Consider the following 20,979-nt stretch of genomic DNA (forward strand, 5'->3'; position numbering starts at 1 on the left):
TCCTCTGACAATATGCCTTGTTCTTTCTCATCTGAAAGGATGGAAGGAGACATCTGTTCACCAAGAAAATAACCTTCTGTGGTCTTATTTTTTTTCCCTTTTTTAAAGCATTTTCCCAGCCAGTTACTTGACTTCTGAATCCTTTGCCAAGAGGAGGGTCCTAGTGTTCCTCCTCTCCCCAGTACTATGTTCAAGGCTGAGGTTCAGATCAGCTGCTTAACTCTGCCAGAGGTTTTAAGCTGAATTGCCTGGACAATGGACCCAGGCTGCTTCCCTGTAGCCACCTGCAGCAGGCTGACCTCCCCCTGCTGGGGCTGCCTGGGGCCAATGCTGGGGGAACCCAGTTCCCTTCCCAGCTGGGAAAGCCCTCCTACACTGACCTTTGGAGCTTTCTTTGTTGCTTGTGGTTTGAGGGATCTGAGACCCTCCCTTCTGGGAATTCTGCCCCGGGTGTGTTCAGGTCCTGTTCCTCCCACTGCCGTGTGGCTAGGACTGGGCTCCACCCTGCTCAGCATCCCGTGAGAAAGACTTTTTCTGTTGGCCCAAGTTACCTTTGGCTGGAAACCTCTTTCATTCTGTTGTACTCTGGCTTCTGTTGCTCTAGAATTTGTTGAGAGTCATTTTTTACAGGTATTTTATGGGCTGTGGGGGAAGAGCTAGAGTATATGCATCTTTCTACTCTGTCATCTTGGCTCCGCCCCCTGAATTTTTAAAAAAAATAAAAAGAGGAAAAGAAACACTCCCCCGCAAAATAACCCAGTCAACACTTAGAAAAAAATTTGATTATATGTAGTGTACCACACCTATTGACCAACCTCCCCTTCCCCCTACCTCTGCAAAGTGGTGGAAGCAGTTGTCTTCCCTCCTTTGGGACCAAACTTAATCTCTGTAAATTTGCAACATTAAATTAGGAAATATATTTCTACTAATGATTTGAATAAAGGCATCCTTATTAAATTCGCAAATGACACAAAAGAAGGAAGAATGGCTGAATCCAATAAATAAGATGCAGTTCAGTAGGGTTAAATAGAAAGCCTTAACTTTGAGTTAAATACAAGATGGGAGAAGCATTGTTAGAGAGACATTCAATGTCATGTTTTTAGTACATTGGACATGGCAGCCAAAAAAGCTAATAGTTGTAGACTGCATTGAGAGAGGAAAAAGTGTCAAAGATCAGGTCACATGATCACATGGTCATACATCCTGTCTATTATGTTCAACTCTGGTTATTGGTAATCTGTAGGACATCTAAAGGAGCATCCAGGATGGTGAAAGGGCCTTGAGATCATACTATAGGGGAAATGATGGAAGGAACTGCCAATGTCTGCTGATTTCACCTTTATAACATCTCTAGAATTCACCTCTTTTTTTTCCCCCTCTGATACTGATAACAGTGTGGTGCAGGCCCTTATCTCCTCAAACCTAGACTACTACAATAGCCCGCTGATGAGTCTGCCTGCCAAAAGGTTTTCCCACTTCAATCCATCCTCCATTCATCTACTACAGGTTCAAACATATCATTCCCCTGCTGAGTAAACTCCAGTAAGTCCCATTGCCTCTAGGACTAAATATAAAATCCTTTGCTAGGTATTCAAAACCTTCCATAACCTAACCTCATCCTACCTTTCCAGCCTTCTTACACCTTACTCCTTTTCCACATAATCTTCAATACAGTGACTGGTCTCCTGGATGTTTCAAGAATAAGATGCTCCATGTTTTGGCTCAGGGCATTCTCTCCACTGTCTCCAGCAGGAGCATTTTCCCTCTTCATCTCCACCTATGGGCCTCCCTGGCTTCATTCAAGTTTCAATGAAAATTCCATTTTCTACTGCGCCTTCTTTCCAGTACCTTCCTTCTGTTAATTACTTCCCGCTTGTCCTGTATCTAGCTTGCTTTGTATCTTTTTGTTTGCGTGTTATTTACCTCATTCTATTGTAAACTCCTGGAGGATAGGGACTGTCTTTTGCCTCTTTTTGTAACCCCAGGGTTTAACACTGTATCTGGTACCTAATAGGCACTTCATAATGTTTACTGATTGATTACTGGCTTAGAGAGAAGAGAAGATTTATTCGGGTACATGATAATTGTCTTCAAGTATTTGAAGGGTTATGTTGGAAGAAAAAATAGATATGTTCTGTGTGGCCGTAGTAGGCAGAATGATGAGCCATGGTTGGAGTAATTTTAGGTATGATATAAGGGAAAGTTTCTAAATAATTTTTTTCTAGTAGAATATAAGCTAAGAATTGGCTCATTTTTGTCCTTGAATCCCTAGAGCCTCGCATGATGTGTTGCACGTACCAGGCACTTAAATTCTTGCATTTAATTAAATTTGTCCAAAAATAGAATGAATGGGCTGTCACAGGAGACAGTGGGTTTCTTAATTTTCTTTTCCTTTCCCTTGTTGGAAGTGCAGTGGCTATTCATGGCCCGATCCCACTAATAATTAGCAGGAAAGCTTTCATTTGCTCATGTTTTAACTTGAATCAGTTTGTTAAGCAACCTGGTGGGTTAGGCAACCCTAGGGTTCTACCATATTGATTCTGGACTTAGTGCAGATATTTGATTGGCATTGATCAGTACAGCTCAGAAACCCCCAAATTCAAGAGATTTCCCCATCTCAGCCTCCTTGGTAGCAGGAATTCTAGACATGGGATATTACATCCAGCCTTTCTGGGAAGTTTTAAGTGGAAGCTGGGTGACCATTTATTAGGTATAATCTAGAAGAGCTTCTTATTCCAGCATACACTAGACTAGAGTATCCACTAAGGTCCCTTCCAGTTCTGAGGTTCTGTGAGACTGAGAGTGAGTTAGATCTCCTCTGAGTCATAGTTTGGGAAGGAATTCATGAGATCTGCTGCCTCTTCTTTCAGCTTTTGGTATCACAGGTTACCTTTCACATGTGTGCTTAGGGAAAAATTGCTACAGAATAATAGTAGTTAACATTATAATAGTTAACACTTACATAGCATTCAACATGTGCCAGGTACTCTACTAAGCACCTTACAATTAATAACTCATTTGATACTCACAACAACTCTGGGAAGGAGGGTCTCTGATTAACCCCATATTACAGATGGGGAAACTGAGGCAAACAGGTTAAATGACTTGCCCAGGAAGTGTCTGAGGTCACATTTGAACTCAGGTCTTCCCAACTCCAGGCCCTGCTTTCTTTCTGTCTGCCACTGTGTAACTGAATTTGAGGGAGGGAGTGAGCACTCTGAACATATGAAGTGAACACAACACCTACAACACCATGCCCGTGGGGGATTTCTTGAATATATTAACTGGTGCTTGTTCTTTTCTCTTTTTAACCTATAGATGAACCACATAAAAGAGAGATTTGCAGAAGAATCCAATAAAGAGGTGGTCCTAATGTGCATTGGGATCACTTCAGGAGTTGGACGACTACTTTTTGGCAGAATTGCAGACTTTGTGCCTGGCGTTAAAAAAGTTTACTTACAGGTATTTTATTTTTCTGCTACTCACAATAGCAAAATTATCCTCATTGGGTAATATTTAATGAAATACCATTTTCTTATTACAACACAATTGAAATGTTATTTTCCGGAACTTAAAAGTTCTATAAAAATTGGAGATAGCTTACAAGAGCAGAGGTTTTTTTACACCTTTTTTCCACAGACAAATCAGCTTAGAATTTAGAGAGCAAACATCATTCTCTTTTTCTCCCATTTCAGAGCACTTCAGACACAAACTGCTTCCTTTGCTTGATGGTTTTTCAAGAAAGGGTAGTTTATTTGGCCCAGTTCTTGTTATCATGTGTGGATCCTGTGCTTTTTGCCTTGTGAGATTTCCATGTGGCCTATGAGCTGCCTCCAGTGGTGTTACCGGTCATCTGAGAACTCTCAGGGAGCAAATGGCCAGTTCTTGGCTCACTACCACCTGAATTAATTCAGCTTGGTGAATATTTCCTTGAAAGCACAGGGACTTGCACATAATAGTTATATAGCACATGTCTGTTTAATTTTAATTTGATTCTTGAATCACAAAAAATTCCTGTTACCTAACTATGAAGCAGCTTCACAGAGTCAGAAAGGCTGAGCTCAAGTCCCAGCTCCTCTGCCCTCGCTGCTTATTACTTGTGAAATAATGAACAAGTTACTTAGGCTTCATAGTTCTCAGTTTTCCTTGATGTCTGACTTTTATAATAGTTATTAATAAAAGGATTTATATAGAAATTTAAGGTTTTTGCTAAGTGTTTTACATATATTATCTCATTAGATCCTCATAACAACTCTGGGAGGTAGGTGCTATTATTTTCTCCACTTTACATATGATGAAACTGAGGCTAAAAGAGACTGAGTGATTTATCCAGGTGTCTGAGCCAGGATTTGAATTCAGATTTTCCCTTACTTCTGACTTTATCATAATGTGAAGTTCACAAGATGCAGTATTCATTTGTAAACCTTAAACTGCTGTTATTATTCATTTGAAATAAATATTTTCTCCACAAACTTATGATATCTGTTTGTTAGGAACGGATTTTCATATGTAAACACCCACATTTACAAAGTTTTATCCACATAATGGTAGATGACACAGAAACCTCTGAAACAAGTCATATCTCTGAATACCAAGGGAGACCTCTGATGGCCATTTGTAGTAGTGCATACATTCTATGCTTGTGGCTGGTTACCTGCTCCTCTTTCTTTCCCAGAGAAAGAAATGTAGAATTGTAGACATTCTATTTTTAGCTAACTTAAAATATACTTCAGATTTTTAAAAATTAAATTTTATTTCTATCAGTTAACAAAATATTGGCTTTTTTGCAATGTACTTTACACAGTGTTGATGATACATTATTTTAAGTTTTTTATTTTTTAAATCTTTTTTTTTTTTATATTATCTTAATTTCTGAAAATGTGTCTCACCTCTGTCATTCCCAAGGAGCTATCCCTGGTAACAAAGAATAAAAAAGTGGGGGGGGGGAGGGTGATTTGGCAAAACCGAACAATCTGATAGTATTTGCATGATTCTATAAACATAGTTCTCCACCTTTACAAAGAAGGGAGGGAAGTACAATTTCTCAATTTTTCTGGAGCCAAGATTGCCCTCTGTAATTATGCCACACTCAGTTTGTTTATTTTGACCTGTTTGAATTTGCTTCTCTTAATCATATTTATTGTTTCTTAATGTAACGTGTCGATTACATCCCTGTAGGCAAGGCAACAAGCAACAATGTGCCACAGTTCACTTAGCCAGTCCTCTCTCAGTGGGTATCTGCTATGCTTCCAGGTCTTAGCTACCACAAAAGGGATTGCCATAAATATTTTAGATATTTGTATCAATATACGTGGGAACTTTTTTTCTGCCTTTGACCTCCATGTTGCTGAGCACTATGATCTTTGGGTCATGAAGATTCTAGTGAATCTAGGGGCAGGAGGTGGCACAATAGATAGAAAGCTAGGCCTAGAGCCAAGGAGACCTGTATTCAGATCTAGCTTCAGATACTTACTAGTTCTGGGACCTGGGCAAGTCACTTAATCTCTATTTATCTCAATTTCCATATCTGTAGATGGGAATAATAATAGCACCTACCTCTCAGATTATAGGAAGATCAAATGAAATAATAATTTTAAAGTTTACCCTAGTGCATGGCACATAGTAAGTACTTATATTATAATTACTAGTATTTTATTATTAGTCTCAAATATCTTCCCTAGTCCTTCCCATACTTGATCAGTATTTTGACAGTGGTGATAGTAAATAGAAAACTCCTGGGGTTGGATGTTTAATTTTGGCTAAAATTGTTACCATAGCCCTATCTAACTTCTTTCACCAATATCTAGTGAACTATCCATAAGATTTTTATACTAAATACTGGACCATGAGCAGATTTCATATAAGCCACTGCATTTTTTAAAGGCCTTCTTCAACATAGCTAAATTCAAAACAGATATATGTATCTTATATTTACTGGTGGAAAAATTTCTTTTGGTGAAGATAGTTAAAAAGTAAACTACTCCATAAGGTAAATAATACTTGTCTTACAACCCTCAACATATTACCTGTCACCTAGTAGCTGCTTTTTGACTAATACCTCATCCTCTTTCTCTATGTCCTTCTTCTTCTTCAGCTTTTCTTTCTTTTTTTTCCTTCTTTACCTCCAATTTCCCAAGTTATTTCCTTTTCTTCTTATTATTTGTAACCTCTTTTGAGTTTTTTTATGTTCTATTTATTATAATTGGGCAGGTAGGTGGCACAGTGGATAGAATGGAGGGTCTGGAATCAGGAAGACACAGCTTCCTGAGTTCAAATCTGATCTCAGACACTTACTAGCTGAATGACCCTTACTTAATTGTTTGTCTCAGTTTCCTCATCTATAAAATCAACTGGAGAAGGAAATGGCAAGCTACTTCAGCACCTCTGCCAAGAAAACCCCAAAATGGGGTCAGGAAGAATCAGATACAATTAAATATGACTGAATACCATTTATTCTGATTGTCATTATCATAGGCTTGACATTCACAACCAATACTAATAGAGGTTGTGTGGCTCACAGGAAAAAATACTGGATTGGAAGTCAGAAGGACCTGAGCTAGACAGCTCTACAATTTATTACCTGTGTGAATCTGGGCTCCTCTTCTCTGGACCTCATGTTTCTCATCTGAACAATGTGGGAATTAGACTAAATGGCTTCTGAGGTTTTTTTCACTTTGTATCTGATCTTGTTAAAAGGGGAAAGGATGGGAAGCAAATAAGCATTGATTTAGCACCTACTATTTACATAGTTCAATAATGTACTAAAACACTGTGCTAAGTACTTTGAACAAATACCATATTATAAGCAAATAATAAAATCAAATATAAGCTTAAATGTCCCCTGAAGGGCTTCAATACTTGCTGAGAATGTAGAGAAAATTCTTGTTTATCTATGGGTTGGACTAGATATGATCTCTGAGGACTCTTCCAGTTCTGAGATTATTGAGATTTTTTGATCCCCTTTTGAACTCTTCAACTCTTCATTATTGACGTTTTTATTAAATAAACTCTTACACAGATTGGCTGTATAATCTTGGGCAAGTCACTATGAAATATCAGGTCTAGAATCAGAAAAATCAGGCCAGGATCAGAAAAAAAGAGGGAAAGAAACATTAATGTGCATTTAATAAAATTAAAGCAAAAAATAGTTTGCTTTGTGTTAACTTTCCAAAGTCATGTGTGGGAACTTATTTCATTGCTTTCATCATTATTTTTTTGTGTTTATACAGATATAACTACCAGTTTTTATGCTGTTTTTTCTACTGATCACATTTTACATAAATTTACATGTCTTTCACATTGTTTTTTCTACATTTAGTAATAATAATGGCTAACATTTATATAGCACCTATGTGCGAAGCACTGTGCTAAGCTATTTATAATTATCTCAGTTGATCCTCACAACAATCCTGAGAGATAGGTGCTATTATTATATGCACTTTACAGATAAGGAAATTGAGGCAAACAGAGGTTACATGACTAGTTCAGGATCACAGAGTTAGCGTCTGAGGCAAAATTTGAACTCAGCTCATCCGGACGCCAGGCTTGGAACTCTGTTCACTGTGCCACCTGCCTACCTATACGTATTAAATAGGATTAATAATATTAATAATTAGTATTTAATTGAAGTCTTATTTTTTGTTTTAAACTCATGGCACATAAAGGCTTAAACAGACTATATCCAATCTTCGCCTCCATACATTTTCTCTTTGGTTCATTTTTCCCATACCAAGAACTTTTGGGAACCATGTCAACACCTTCAAAAATGTAAAGGTGGCCACTTCTGTGTAAATCTTCAAGGTAACAATATCCAATCTGTTGCCAAGGTCTGCTTCACCTTTAGAACATCTCTTTGCGTATATGCCCCCTTCTCTCCTGACCTGTTGTTGAGTCGTTTCACTTGTGTTTGACTCTTGTGACCCCATTTTGAGTTTTCTTGGCAGAAATACTGCAGTGGTTTATCATGTCCTTCTCCACTCTTCCTGACACAGCCATCACCCTACTGAAGGCTCTTATTACCTCATGCCTAAACTATTGCAGTAGTCTGCTAGTCAGTCTCACCACCACAAGTCTCTCCATGCTCCAGGTCATCCTCCACTCAGCTATCAAAGTGATCTTCCTAAAGTGCTAATCTGATCATAGCACCATCCTACTCAATAAACTCCAGTGGCTCCCTAGTGCCTCCAGGACCAAATATCCTCTGGCATTCAAAGCCCTTCATAATTAACCCCTGCCCATCCACCTTTCCAATCTTCTTAAACTTTACTGGCCTCTTTGACCAAGATAGACCATCTGGTGATAGCATTTTTCAGTGACTGTCCCCATGTCTAGAAGGTTCTCTCTCCTCATTTTTGCCTCCTGGCTTCCAGCTCAAAGCCTACTTTTGAAAGGATGACTTTCCTAATACCTCTTAATTCTGATATCTTGCATCTGTTGATTATTTCTAATTTATCCTGTACATACCTTATATGTACAAAGTTATTTGTATTTTGTCTTCCCCTTTAGATTGCGAATTATCTTTACCCTTTCTTTGTATCCCTAGCACTTAGCACAGTGCCTGACATATAGCAGGTGTTTAATAAATGTTAATCAGCTGATTGGTGTTGGACAAACTTTATTTCATCCCACAGAAAAACAGCATAAAGGTCTGAGAGGCAGTGTGCTGTGGTAGATAGAAAGCCAGTCATGGAGTCTCTCCAAGATGTGGGTTCAGGTCCTGCCTCTGATACACACAGACTGCATGACCCATGACAAATCTTTTAACCTTTGTGTACTGCAGGTGGCTCCTTTAAATTGTAAATTGCATAGAGGTCCAGACTTGATTTTTGTTGTTGTGTTTTGTTTTGGGCACTGGGTCTTTCTCAGTTGCCTAGGCTGGAAATGTAGCAACCATTCATGGGCTTGGTCACAAAATTGATTGTGAAACTTCACCTTGTTTCATTTTTCCGACCTGAGCCTCTTTGCCCTTCCTTAGGTAGAGATATTGGTGCCAGAGCGAATGTGGATACCCAGTAAGGGGCATTAGCCCTGCTATAGCTGAGAACTTCCAGATTCAGATGATCCACATGCCTCATCTTCTCTAGCACCAGGGACTTAGAGATGTGGATCTTTCCACTCAGCTTATGACCAATTTGTTAATGATAATAATATAAAAGTTTTACTTCCACGGCCCAGAGCTTTACAGTACTACCCTGAAGGTTTCGTTTGCCTTTCCTTCTTCCCCTTCCCCCACACCATCCCCTCCACCCCACATCATAAGGTTTCCTTTCTAGGAAAGCAACTCTCTGACATTCTGGTGTTCTGCATCTTTACCAGAGGAAGCTATACAAAGCTACTGGTCTTGCAGTATTACTCTAAGGGTTTGGGAGGGAAAGACTGAAAGGAAATGAACTTGGGGTTGCTAAAAGTTAACCCCCTTTCCCAGCTGATCTGTACCATATGAATAATTCATAATAAGTCTGAAGAGTAAAATCCAGGATTATGTTCCTTCATATGGTGTCTCTATCTTTTGCTGTTCCAAGAAGCCTGCACCACCCAGCTGTTCTCCCTTTCTCTGTCTAGGAGTTGCATCCTGGAGCTCTCCAGCAACTGGGAGGTATTGCTCAGGAAATCCACTTTCCAACTAGGAGACTGTGGAGTCATGTGGCTCCATCCTTTCCTGAATTTACATGGTTGAGAACCTCTTACTGCCCCCTCTCTGGGATCATGGGCAAGAGCATGTGACCCAATTGTGCTTCAGTTTAAGAAACTATTCTCACCTCATCACCCCTAGAAACATAGACTCCTTCCCTTATAACTAACCTGGAGCCTGATGGGTGAACTTTTCCAGCTGCCTATAAACATGCCCCCTATTCCCAGCTTGAAACTCTTCTATCCCCACTAATTATCACCCTATATCTCTTCTTCCCCTGGAAACTAAACTCCTTGAAAGGCTGCCTGCAATAGATGCCTCCACTTTCTCTTCTCTCAGTCTCTTCTTAATCCCTTAAGATCTGGCTTCCAACTTCATCATTCCCCTGAAACTGTTTTCTCCAAAGTTATCAGCAGTCTCTTAGTTGCCAGATCTCTTGGTCTTTTCTCAGTCCTCATTCTCCTTGACCTCTCTGGCACTTTTGATTATTGTGTCCTGTTTTTAGGTTTTCAGGACACCACTCTCTCCTGGTCCTCCTACCTGACTACTCCTTCTGTTTCCTTTGCTGGATCTTCCTCCAGATCACACTCTCTAATTGTATATGTCCCTCAGGGTTCTGTCCTGAGCTCTCTTCTCTTCTCCCTCTGTACTACTTCATTTGGTGATCTCATCAACTCCCATGGATTTAATTACCAATTCTATGCTGATGATTCTCCTTTAGCTATCTCAATCTCTGTCTGACCTCCTGTCTCCATCTCCTAGTGCCTTTTAGACTTCTTGAACTGGATTTCCAGTAGACATCTTAAATTCATTGTGTCCAAAACAGACATTCTTCCCAAACTGTCCTCCCCTTCTACTTTTTCTAACAGCATCCTTCCAGTTTCTTAGGCTCACAACCTAGGAGTTATCTTGAATTCCTCACCATCTCTCACTCCCTTCCTGCAATATCGAATCTATTGCCAATTGTCAATTTCATGTTCACCACATCTCTTAAATATCACCCCCCTTTCTCTTGCCACCACTCTAGTGCCATCTCTCATTCCCTTATACCTGGGCTAATGCAATAGCCTGTTGGTGGGACTGCCCACCTCAAGTTATTCCTCATTCCAAACCATCTTCCATTCAGCTGCTAAAGTGATTTTCCTAAAGTACAGGTCCAATCATGTCACCCACCTAATTAATAAACTCCAGTGGTTTATTATTGCCCCCGGATTAAGTATAAAATGCCCTATTCAGCACTCACAGCCCTTCATAACTTAACCCTTCTTCTTATACTTTACTCCCTGTCATACTCTCTGTTATCTAATTATACTGGCCTACTGGCTGTTTCACCAACAAGACACTCCCTTTCTGGCTCCTGGCATTCTCTCTAGCTATCCTCCATGCCTAGAATGTTCTCCCTCCTCCACTCCCAACTATTGCCTTTCTTGGCTTCCTTCAGGTCTCAACTAGAGTCCCTATTTTCTACAACCCCTCTTAATTCCGGTGCTTTTATTCTTTTAATTACTTTCTATTTATCCTCCCTATAGTTTGCTTTGTATATATTTGTTTGCATGTGTTTCCCCCATTAGATTGTAAGCTCCTTAAGAGCAGGACTCTATTTGCTTCTTTTTGTATCCTCAGGACTTAGCCCAGTACCTGACACATGATTGATTGATTGATCCCCGTGGGAACCATATCTCCATCTCACCTCCTGGACATTTCCAAACCATGCTACCACAGGTGTCCTCCATATCTCCCAGCTCCCTTTTATGTGTTGTCTTTCTCCTTAGAATGTAAGCTTTTTGATGTCAGGAAATGTCATGTATATGTGTGTGTAAATATAGATATGTATATATGTATATATAATGTGATATATGACATTGCTATATATATGTGATATACTGTATACCAATGTAACATATATTATATTGGGGGATACACATATATGTTGTTGGGACATTTATTTGTATATTATATTATATATTATGTAATATTATGTACATCCCCAACACTTAGAATAGTGCCTGGTACATAGTGTACACTTCATCAATACTTTCTAATAAATATCTTTCTGTTGATGCTTGGGATACCAAAAGAAAACTCCTGGGCCTCCAGGGTGGTCTCAGCGCTAATGCCGTTCGTTCTTTCTTGTTGGCTCACACATTCTTACTTGTGCTCTCATCAAACATCCCTGGATACTGAGACTTAATCACTTTCTACTTATTTCAAAGTATGAATAGGTCAAAAAGTGTCCAGATCCAGATGTCCTCATTCTTTTCAATGAGGTGTTAATGGACATGTCCATATCTTCCAAAGAGAGATGTTATCACAAGTCCAAATAATGTCCCCATCATTAACTTCATACCTTTGAGGTTTTCTTGATCATCTTTTATGTGTAGTGCTGAAATTTCCAAAAAAAATTTCCCTTTTTAAAATCTAGAAAGACTTACATGAATTGAAGCAAAGTGAAGTGAGCAAAACCAGGGGAACATTGTACATGGTAACAGCAATATTGTACAATGATCAACTATGAATGACTTGGCTAGTCTCAGCAATACAATAATATGAGATGATTCCAGAGGACTCATGATAAAAAAATGCTATTCACCTCCAGAGAAAGAACTAACAGAATCTGAATGCAAATTGAGCCACAATATTTCTCACCTCATTTTTTTATGTGTTTTTTTTTGGGGAGGGGTCTGTGTTTTCTTTTACAACATGACTAGTATGGAAATATGTTTTTCATGATCACACACACACACACACATATATATATAAAACCAATATCAGATTGCTTGGTGTCTCAGAAAGAAGAGAGGGAAAAGAAGAAGGAATCTGGATAAATGTTAAAAATTGTTTTTATATGCAACTGGGAAAAAATAAAATATTATTTAAAAAAACAAGATTAGGGAGGCTGAGAATGTATCTTGCAGACAGAGAGGAAGAGAAGGGAAAAGAGTAGGAATAATATAGGAGGGGGAGAGGAAAGGATGAATACGTGTGTGTGTGTGTATACATAGGAATACAGACAGACTGTTAGGTACAGTGAGACAGAAAAATGTATTTGACTTCAGGGAAGAAACTAGAAAGGAGAAAGGCATATTTGGTTAATAGCTTCGATTAGATGGGATTAAAATATTATGTGAATTTTCGGAAACTTAAGAAAAATTTAGCCAACCAATAAAGGAATTTAAAATAATTTTCTGTTTCTGAAGAGAATTCTTAAAAAAAAAAACAATTTCTAAAATCTTCTTACTTTTAAAAAAATTTCTAAAAAGATCCCTTATCCTTTTGCCTGTTTGTTTTGGTGCTTACATATACCTCATTGGCTATTCTATCTTCTCTCCATTTTCTCTTTTGGTAGTAGAGCAAGAGAAAGGTGAAGGAGTCTTAGTAGTGAGGTTGCACGTGAAGACATGGAAGTAATTGCTGCTTCTTCATCAAAACCAATCAGACTCCTGCTTTGGAATTTTTTGCCCAGTCTCCAGTTGGCTTGATGAGCAGGCCTCCTATCTTTTATGTATATTGTCTCTGGCACCATCACCCCCAACCCAACTCCCTACCCTCCCTTGCTAGCACTTAATATCTTAAATCAATAAATCTCTCTTTCTCGCCAAGCTTTTTAATTTTCTTGAAGCCAGTTCCTGAACCAGTAGTAGTAGAAGAACTGGCTTAAAAAACTCACTGGGTTCTAACATTCCATATCTCTGTCCACATTTTGAGAAAGCTACCTACTCTCAGTCTTTCTGCTTTCATCATTGAATTGAAATTCTACTTTCCCAAGTGACCAATGACCTAATGGCCATTTCTCAATGCTCATCATTCTTGACTTCTCTGTAGCATTTGGCAGTACTATCACCTTCTTCTCTGGGTTTTTTCAACATTGCTCTCTGCTGGTCTCCTCCTTTATGTCAGACTGCTCTTTCTTGCCATTATCATCAGAACCACTAACTGTGTGTCCTGAAAGACTTTTTTCCTCTTTACTTTATGCGTTTAAAAACATGACACAGGATCCATTGGCTTCAACAGACTTCCAAAGGGGTCCAGGACACACACACACAAAATATTAAGAACCCTAGTTCTAGAGAAGCTGAGTTACACTGAGAACTCTCAAGCAGCCAGCAGCCTGGCAAGTTATTTGTGATGACCCTTTTGTCTTGTGATATGAGTTTAGGTCAGAAAGGCCCAGCTCTCTTATCCTGTATCTTCTAGTGGCGAGTCATTGGACTGGCAATCCTGTCAAAGTGAAGAATCTCATTGGAACATTAGCATCTAATGGGCACCAGTTTTCCAGAGCTGTTTACCTCATGAAATGTGTGTTTGTTGCTTGCTGTTAGCCAGGTGAAACATCTGCAGTTCATTTTCTTCTTGAATCATGGTCAAGCCTCCAACCGAGCTTTAAAGCTGACTTCCTTCCAAGAAGTGTCTGTTCCCTGTGATACAAGTGGAAAAAGCAATAAGAAATGTTTTTATTCTTGGCTCTAGAAACTGACTCTAAGGAGGTCATTTTCCCAGAACCTGAAACATATTATGATTGGAGGTCTTGCCATTCATGGCTTCAGGAAACTGGAAACTAAGACAATCTTATTCATCCTCCCAAGCTGTTCTATCTTCCCCACAATGTACCTCTGAAAATATCTGACCATAGAATCTTCTAGTACCTTTCTCTGGAATGTGACAAATCAGCATTGAAGTGATCAGTATTTTGATTTATTACTCATTTTTAAGACTTCTCAATATAGAAATAAATCACAAAATCTCTGTATAAGACAATCTGTGACAAAGTAGGCAGTTCTGTTTACTACAGGTGGGAATAACTGTGCTCCAAGGAACTTTAGCTTGGCTAGATTTTAGGCAGTGGTGTCCACAAGGAAAGAGAAACAAATATGCCAACAAAACAGCTAAGGATAAGGTAGCTAGAGGCCAAGTCCCTTTCTCAGAAATGATAAAGAAATGAAACTAAATATTTACATGGCATTCAGATTTTGTCAATTCGGTATGGCATTCAACAGAAACATTTAAGAAAGAAAAGATTATGCTATATATGCGAAGCAAAACATTTCATTATTAAGGTAACTTGGGGAAATCCTAGTGGTGTGATTGAAAATAATCTAAAAGTATTTGACTTTTCATCTGGATCATATCACATGATTGACCCATCACAAGATTTCCTGAACAGTCAGAATTTTCCAGTTTTGTTTACTCTGTGGACTAAAGCAGTTTTAACAGATACAATCTTTAGTATTTTTTTTTTTTTATATCTGTGGTATAGTAAGAGTCTGCCTGAAGTTGAGAACCTCAGGGCCTATTATGGCTGTGTGGGTTATGAAAATAGCGCCTTACACCTTTTCACACACACAGAGGTTTTTACATTCACATGCCTGCATAAGTTCTTTATCTTAATTTTATTCTAGTGCCCCATGTGACAGATGAGAGGACCAAAATGTCTTCCTCAAACGCCTAATGAATTATTTCCAGGCTAAAGTCTAGGAATGAAGACTCCTGATTTGCAACTTTTGTTTTCTTTCCATTACATCACACTACCATTCCAGGTGGGAGTAAGTAGCTTGAGAGAACTTTGACGAAGAAATAGTGAGTGTATTTCTTTTCTTAAAAAAAGTTATGAGCTTATATAAGTTTACATTGAGCATCACTTTCAAAATTATTTACAATAAAAAGTATACAATGGATGATGACATAAGCCATTTCCTCTAAATCCCCTTTGGATCACTGGCTAAACATCCACATGTAAGTAACAATATTGTTTTATATCAGGGCAGCTAGGTGACACAGTGAATAGAGCGCTGGAGTGCCAGCCCTGGAGTCAGGAGAACCTGAGTTCAAATTTGGCCTCAGGCACTTACCAGTTGTATGACCCTGGGCAAGTCACTTAACCCTGTTTGTCTCAGTTCCTGATTTGTAGAATGAGCTGGAGAAAGAAATGGCAAATCACTCCAGTATCTTTGCCAAGAAAACCTCAACTGAAAAATGACTTAACTAGACTAACTAAATTAATTTTTTAATATCACTGTACTCTGTGTTTATTTGTCCTTCTAGTTTTACATTTGTTGGTTTTGCATTTCTACATTTCTTTCCATCCCTCATTTGCCATTCTTAATAGTGCTATGGTAGCTTTACATGCGTACTACAGCCTGTTCACCCAATAATGTAGCTACAACTGTATTTGTGTAGAGAGGAAATCGGTGGGTATAGTCAGTAAGGAGCTGAGCCTGGAGTCGGGAAGATATGTGTTCAGACACTTACTAGCTGTGTGATCCTGGTCAAGTCATTTAACCTCTACCTGTCTCAATTTCCTTGACTATAAAATGGGGATAATAATAGAACCCACACCACAGGATTGTGTGAGAATCAAATAAGATAATATTTGTAAAAAAACATTTGGCATAATGCCTAGCACATAGTAAGTGCTTTATAAACACTTATTCTCTTTGCCTTTTTCCTTCAATTTCTTTTAAATTACTTGGGAGCATATTTCTGAGAACGGCATAAAGGGGACAAGAGGTATGATCACTTTTATGATGTTTCTTGTGTATTGTTATGCTTTTCAGAAAGATTTTACTAGTTTGCATTATAGAAATTTTTAAAAAATTATTGGTATTATTTTATTGCCTAAAATTTCTCCTGTGTCTCTGCTATTCTTCCCTCCCAGAGAGGCATTCTTCATGATTTTTTTTTTCAAAAGTTAAAACCATCAGCAAAACTCATTGATACACCAAATAATATGAAAATATGTACTGTATTTCATGCCTATCCACCTCCCACATCTTTAAAGTAATGGGAGAGGTAGGGGAAGGTTTCTTCCTATATCTCTTCTTTCTAGCCATGCTTGTTTTCTGTAATTTTGCAAAATTTATTTAGGAATGTTTTGTGGTTACTTCTCTTTTCATTTATATTATCATGGTTGGATATATTATTTTCTTGGCTCTGACTTCACATCACTTCATGTAAGTCTTTCCTTGTTTCTCTGGTTTCATCATATTTGTTGCTTCTGACAACACAATAATATTCATTATACATACGTGTGTCACAAATTGTTTAGCCATTCACCAGTCAATCAGCATCTACTTTGTGTCCTGTTCTTTGTTACCACAAATAGTACTCTCATAAATATCTTGCATGTGGAGACTATATTTTTAATCAATGACCTCCTTCGTATATGTCTAATGGAATTTTTGGGTCAAAGGATATGGATATTTTAATCACTTTATTAGTATAATTCCAAATTGCTTTCCAAAATGATTATACTGATTCACAGTTCCCTCAACAATGCATTTGAATGCCCATTTTTCCACAAACACTCCAACACTGAGTATTCCCATTTTTTGTGTGGTAAAACCTCAAAGTTATTTTGACTTTCATTTTTCTTATTAGTGACTTGGAACATTCTTTCATGTACTTAATAGTTGTGCAGTTCTTCTGAGAACTATTTGTTCATATTTTTTAATAACTTGTATATTAGGGAATGATTTTTAGTCTATTTCTCTTTTTGAAATATATATATATATATGTAAAATTTATTTATTTTTTTAGTTTTCAACACTCACTTTCACAAGAATTTGAATTCAACATTTTCACCCCATCTCTCCTCACCCCGACCCAGGACAGCACGCACCCCATGCCCCTTCCTCCAGTCTGTCCTCCCTTCTATTATCCCCCCTTATTTCCTCCCTCTCCCCTTTATTTTCCTGTAGGGCAAAATAGATTTCCATACCCCATTGCCTGTACATCTTATTTACCAGTTGCATGCAAAAACAATTTTTAACATTCATTATTAAACCTTTGGGTTCCATATTCTCTCCCTTCCTCCCTCCCCACCCACCCTCATTGAGAAAGCAATCAATTTAGTATAGGTCATACATGTGTAGCCATGCAAAGCACTTCCATGATAGTTATGTTGCAAAAGACTGACCACATTTCCCTCTGTCCTCTCCTGCCCTCCATTTGTTCCATTCTTTCCCTTGACCTGCCCTCCCCGAATAGTGTTTGCTTCTGATTATCCCTTTCCCCAATTTGCTGTCCCTTCTATAGTCTATTTCTTCTAGATTTTTCTACATCTTAAATAACAAGCACAGATCAACAATATTTAATACAGAGATTGTTTTCCCAGTCAACCACTTTCCTTCTTACCCTGGATGTACTAATTTTGTTTATGCAAAACTTTTCGATTTGACAGTCAAAATTATCTATTTTATCTTTTGCAATTGCCTCTATTTCTTGTTTGGTTAAGAGTGTGTCTCTTATCTATAGCTGTAAAAGGTATATAATCTGTTCTTCAAAAATTTTTACGGCATGTTTTTAATATTCAAGTATCTTTTAAAAATATATTGTCAAATATGTTGTAAGTTTTTTGTCTAAGCTAATTTCTGCCATATTCCTCTCTAGTTTTCCTTGTAGTTCTTGTCAAATATGGTGTTCTTTCTGTTTGGGGGTTTATCAAATTGTGTTATTGAATTCCATTATTTCTGATCCCCCTTGTCCAGTTTGTTCTGTTCATCTACTCTGTTTTTAAACGAATACACAATGATTTTGATGACTACTACGTGTAATATAGTTTTGAGGGCTAAAAGTATAACAACTGTATTCCAATTATACTTTGAGAATTTAAAAAAAATCTTTACTAAACTGGAACTGAAAAAATATTTAATTCAAGAAGAAATGGAACAATATTAGAAAATCAAAGACACAGTCATTTAGAATGTCATTATGCATGTTGTTTGAGTGTATAGGAAAAAGTTTCATCTGTACTCACAGGATTTAAAGCTGCTCATTGAGGATAGCATTCTCTCATCCTTGTAATTACCAGTGACATTCTGCTTTTGTGCCTAGGTTATCTCCTTTTTATTCATTGGCCTGATGTCTATGATGATTCCACTGTGTAGTGTCTTTGGGGCACTCATAGCTGTCTGCCTCCTCATGGGTCTCTTTGATGGATGCTTCATTTCTATCATGGCTCCCATTGCCTTTGAGTTAGTTGGTGCAAAGGATGTCTCCCAAGCCATAGGATTTCTTCTTGGATTCATGTCTATACCTATGACCGTGGGCCCACCCATTGCAGGTAAATGTGGCGTGGTATTTAGTTATCCTTAAATAATTATTTTCTACTTTTACTTCCTTTGAAATGGCCCATTTATAGTCAAACTTATCACTACTAACTGGCCAGCTGTCATCAATATTTTGCCTTTATCTTCGCACTCTTAGTAAGACTAGAAGAAGAGACAGATAAGTTTCCGCTTTGCACGTAATCTCTAGGCATATTTTAGTGGGATAGAAGGGGAGAGGTTCTTAAGAATTCAGAGGAAGCAGAGCCACATTAAGCTTCTGAAGCTTAATAATAGGTAAAGATGTTATATGTTATGCATGACAGCAAGATAAGACATTGAAAAAGTGTTGTATAATTGGAGTAGTTTTGATTTCACAAATGCTTTTCTAGTCCTTTTCTGTGTAAGTGCATTAGTTCTTGAAAATCTAGATTACATATAATGTAATAATTACCAAGTGAAGTCTGCAAACACTTATGAAGCGCTGTGTACTGGCCATGCGCTCAGCCCTGGGGATAAAAAGAAAACAAAAAACAAAACTGGCCCTCTGGAAACTCGCAGTCCAATGAGAGGGGCAACTTGTAAGCACTTAGGGATAAACAAAATGTGTGCTTGGATAAATAGAAATATACGTATATGTATGTATGTACACAGGCATGTATATAGATGTGTGTATATATGTGTGTGTATATGCATATAGTATCTGATACTAAATACAATAAAATCTTTTTTAAAAAAACCCGCATGTCCTATAGTTGTTGTTTTTAAATTTTTGGTCCAGATCTTGATTTCATCAGTGTAGGGCAATCTTAAATGTGGAAACTCCATCTCCCAATGCAAATCTGCATCTGCTCTGTAATTTATAGGCTTATGTTGTCTGGGATGCTGAGAAATTAAGTGATTTGCCCTTGGTCAAATAACCAAGATTTCAGGAACAGGATGTGAACCAGGGTTTCATCCTGAACTCAAGTCATCCAAGTCTGAGACTAATCCCTATCTACTGGGTCATGCTGCCCTCTCCATAACTTTTTACCTGCTAAATTTTAAGAGCCTTTTAAGCTTTAGGGACAGGTCAAGTGGCCTTCCACTGTGAGTAATCCTAGAGGGGGAGACCTTGGTTATTGTTTCATGCTTGAAGGATGAGTATTTTGAAAGGTAAAAGATACACTTCATTAAAATAAAAGTGCTGGCTTAATGAGGACATGCTTAGTGTGTTTGAAAAATGTCATTCAGATCAGTATGTTGCAGTTTTGTAAATTGAAGGTTGGGGAGAGGTTGAAGGGTAGGAGAGAATTTGATAATAAACAGTATATAACTGAAAATAAAAATTTAAAAGATAAAAAAGAAAACCTGTAAAATGTAGAAACAAGAACTGTAGGAAGTGCCTATAGTCAGGGCCCATCTTGGGTAGGCACAGGCCCTGGGGAGGGGGGGCTATCGTGTATTGGAGCACAGGCAATAACAGGAAAAACAATAGGGCCTGCAAACTGTAGACTAGGGAGCATGACTTTAATACTTGGTAAAAGTCTAAAACATATTATTAAAGGGATTATTTTGAAATATATGGGAAAGGAAAGATAGATGAAAAAGCCTTCCTCATCCACATCCCTCTTTCACATGACAGCCTTTCAAATACTTGATCAGTCATAGCCAAGCCAGATTAAACTTATTTCCTTTTTTGACTGAGTTACTGCACTGTTAAGGGAATTGGTGGAGATAGGTTATTCAGGAGGGAATGCATTATTTTGGGGAGATGTAGGTAGGTCACAGAGCCAACCTTTTTGCATATTTTAAAAACTCAGAATATTCCTTTAAATATACTTATGTTTCTTTTCCTCTCCTTCCAATAATCTCTTCAACTCCTTATAATTGCTTTTACCATGATATTTAGAATAAAGAGACTACATAATAAAAGTCTCCCTTTCCTTGAAAAATGGGATTATAAGGTATAATGGGCTAAAGAAATACATTAATATTTCTTGGATGTATTTTTTAAAAAGTCATCATAAGGAAGTGACACCTACTATGACATGCAAAATAAAGCTGGCATGCTCTTGGTCTGTAGGACAGGAATTTCATATGATATTTTACTATCATGGCTGTATTTACTGCAGGCACTTTTACATAGTGATAGGACCTGATGCAGGCAGTCAGGTTTCTGAAATCTCAAGAGATCAGACAGAAAGGGGACAGATTTTTTCCTCTTTCTCTTTCATATCAATTGAGACTTTGCAGTTCAGACCCTCTTCTCAAAAAATCTGTTGTATTTGATTGAAAGTCTCTTGAGGGCAAGAAAGAATAAGGGAA

General features: G+C 37.9%; 1 protein-coding gene across 3 annotated transcripts in view; it reads left to right on the forward strand.

The window, feature by feature from the left end:
* Positions 1–20,979, forward strand: part of SLC16A10 (solute carrier family 16 member 10) — a 152,601-nt gene that overhangs the window by 128,713 nt on the left and 2,909 nt on the right. For 2 of the 3 annotated variants that reach the window (XM_072643062.1, XM_072643063.1), the window contains 2 exons: positions 3,319–3,462; positions 18,461–18,689. In XM_072643062.1, the coding sequence (XP_072499163.1) occupies positions 3,319–3,462; positions 18,461–18,689 (373 nt within the window). The remainder of the gene's footprint in view (positions 1–3,318; positions 3,463–18,460; positions 18,690–20,979) is intronic. The other variant, XM_072643064.1, reaches the window with a different exon arrangement.

This window comes from Notamacropus eugenii, chromosome 2, assembly GCF_028372415.1.
Source record: "Notamacropus eugenii isolate mMacEug1 chromosome 2, mMacEug1.pri_v2, whole genome shotgun sequence".
Lineage (NCBI taxonomy): Eukaryota > Metazoa > Chordata > Mammalia > Diprotodontia > Macropodidae > Notamacropus > Notamacropus eugenii.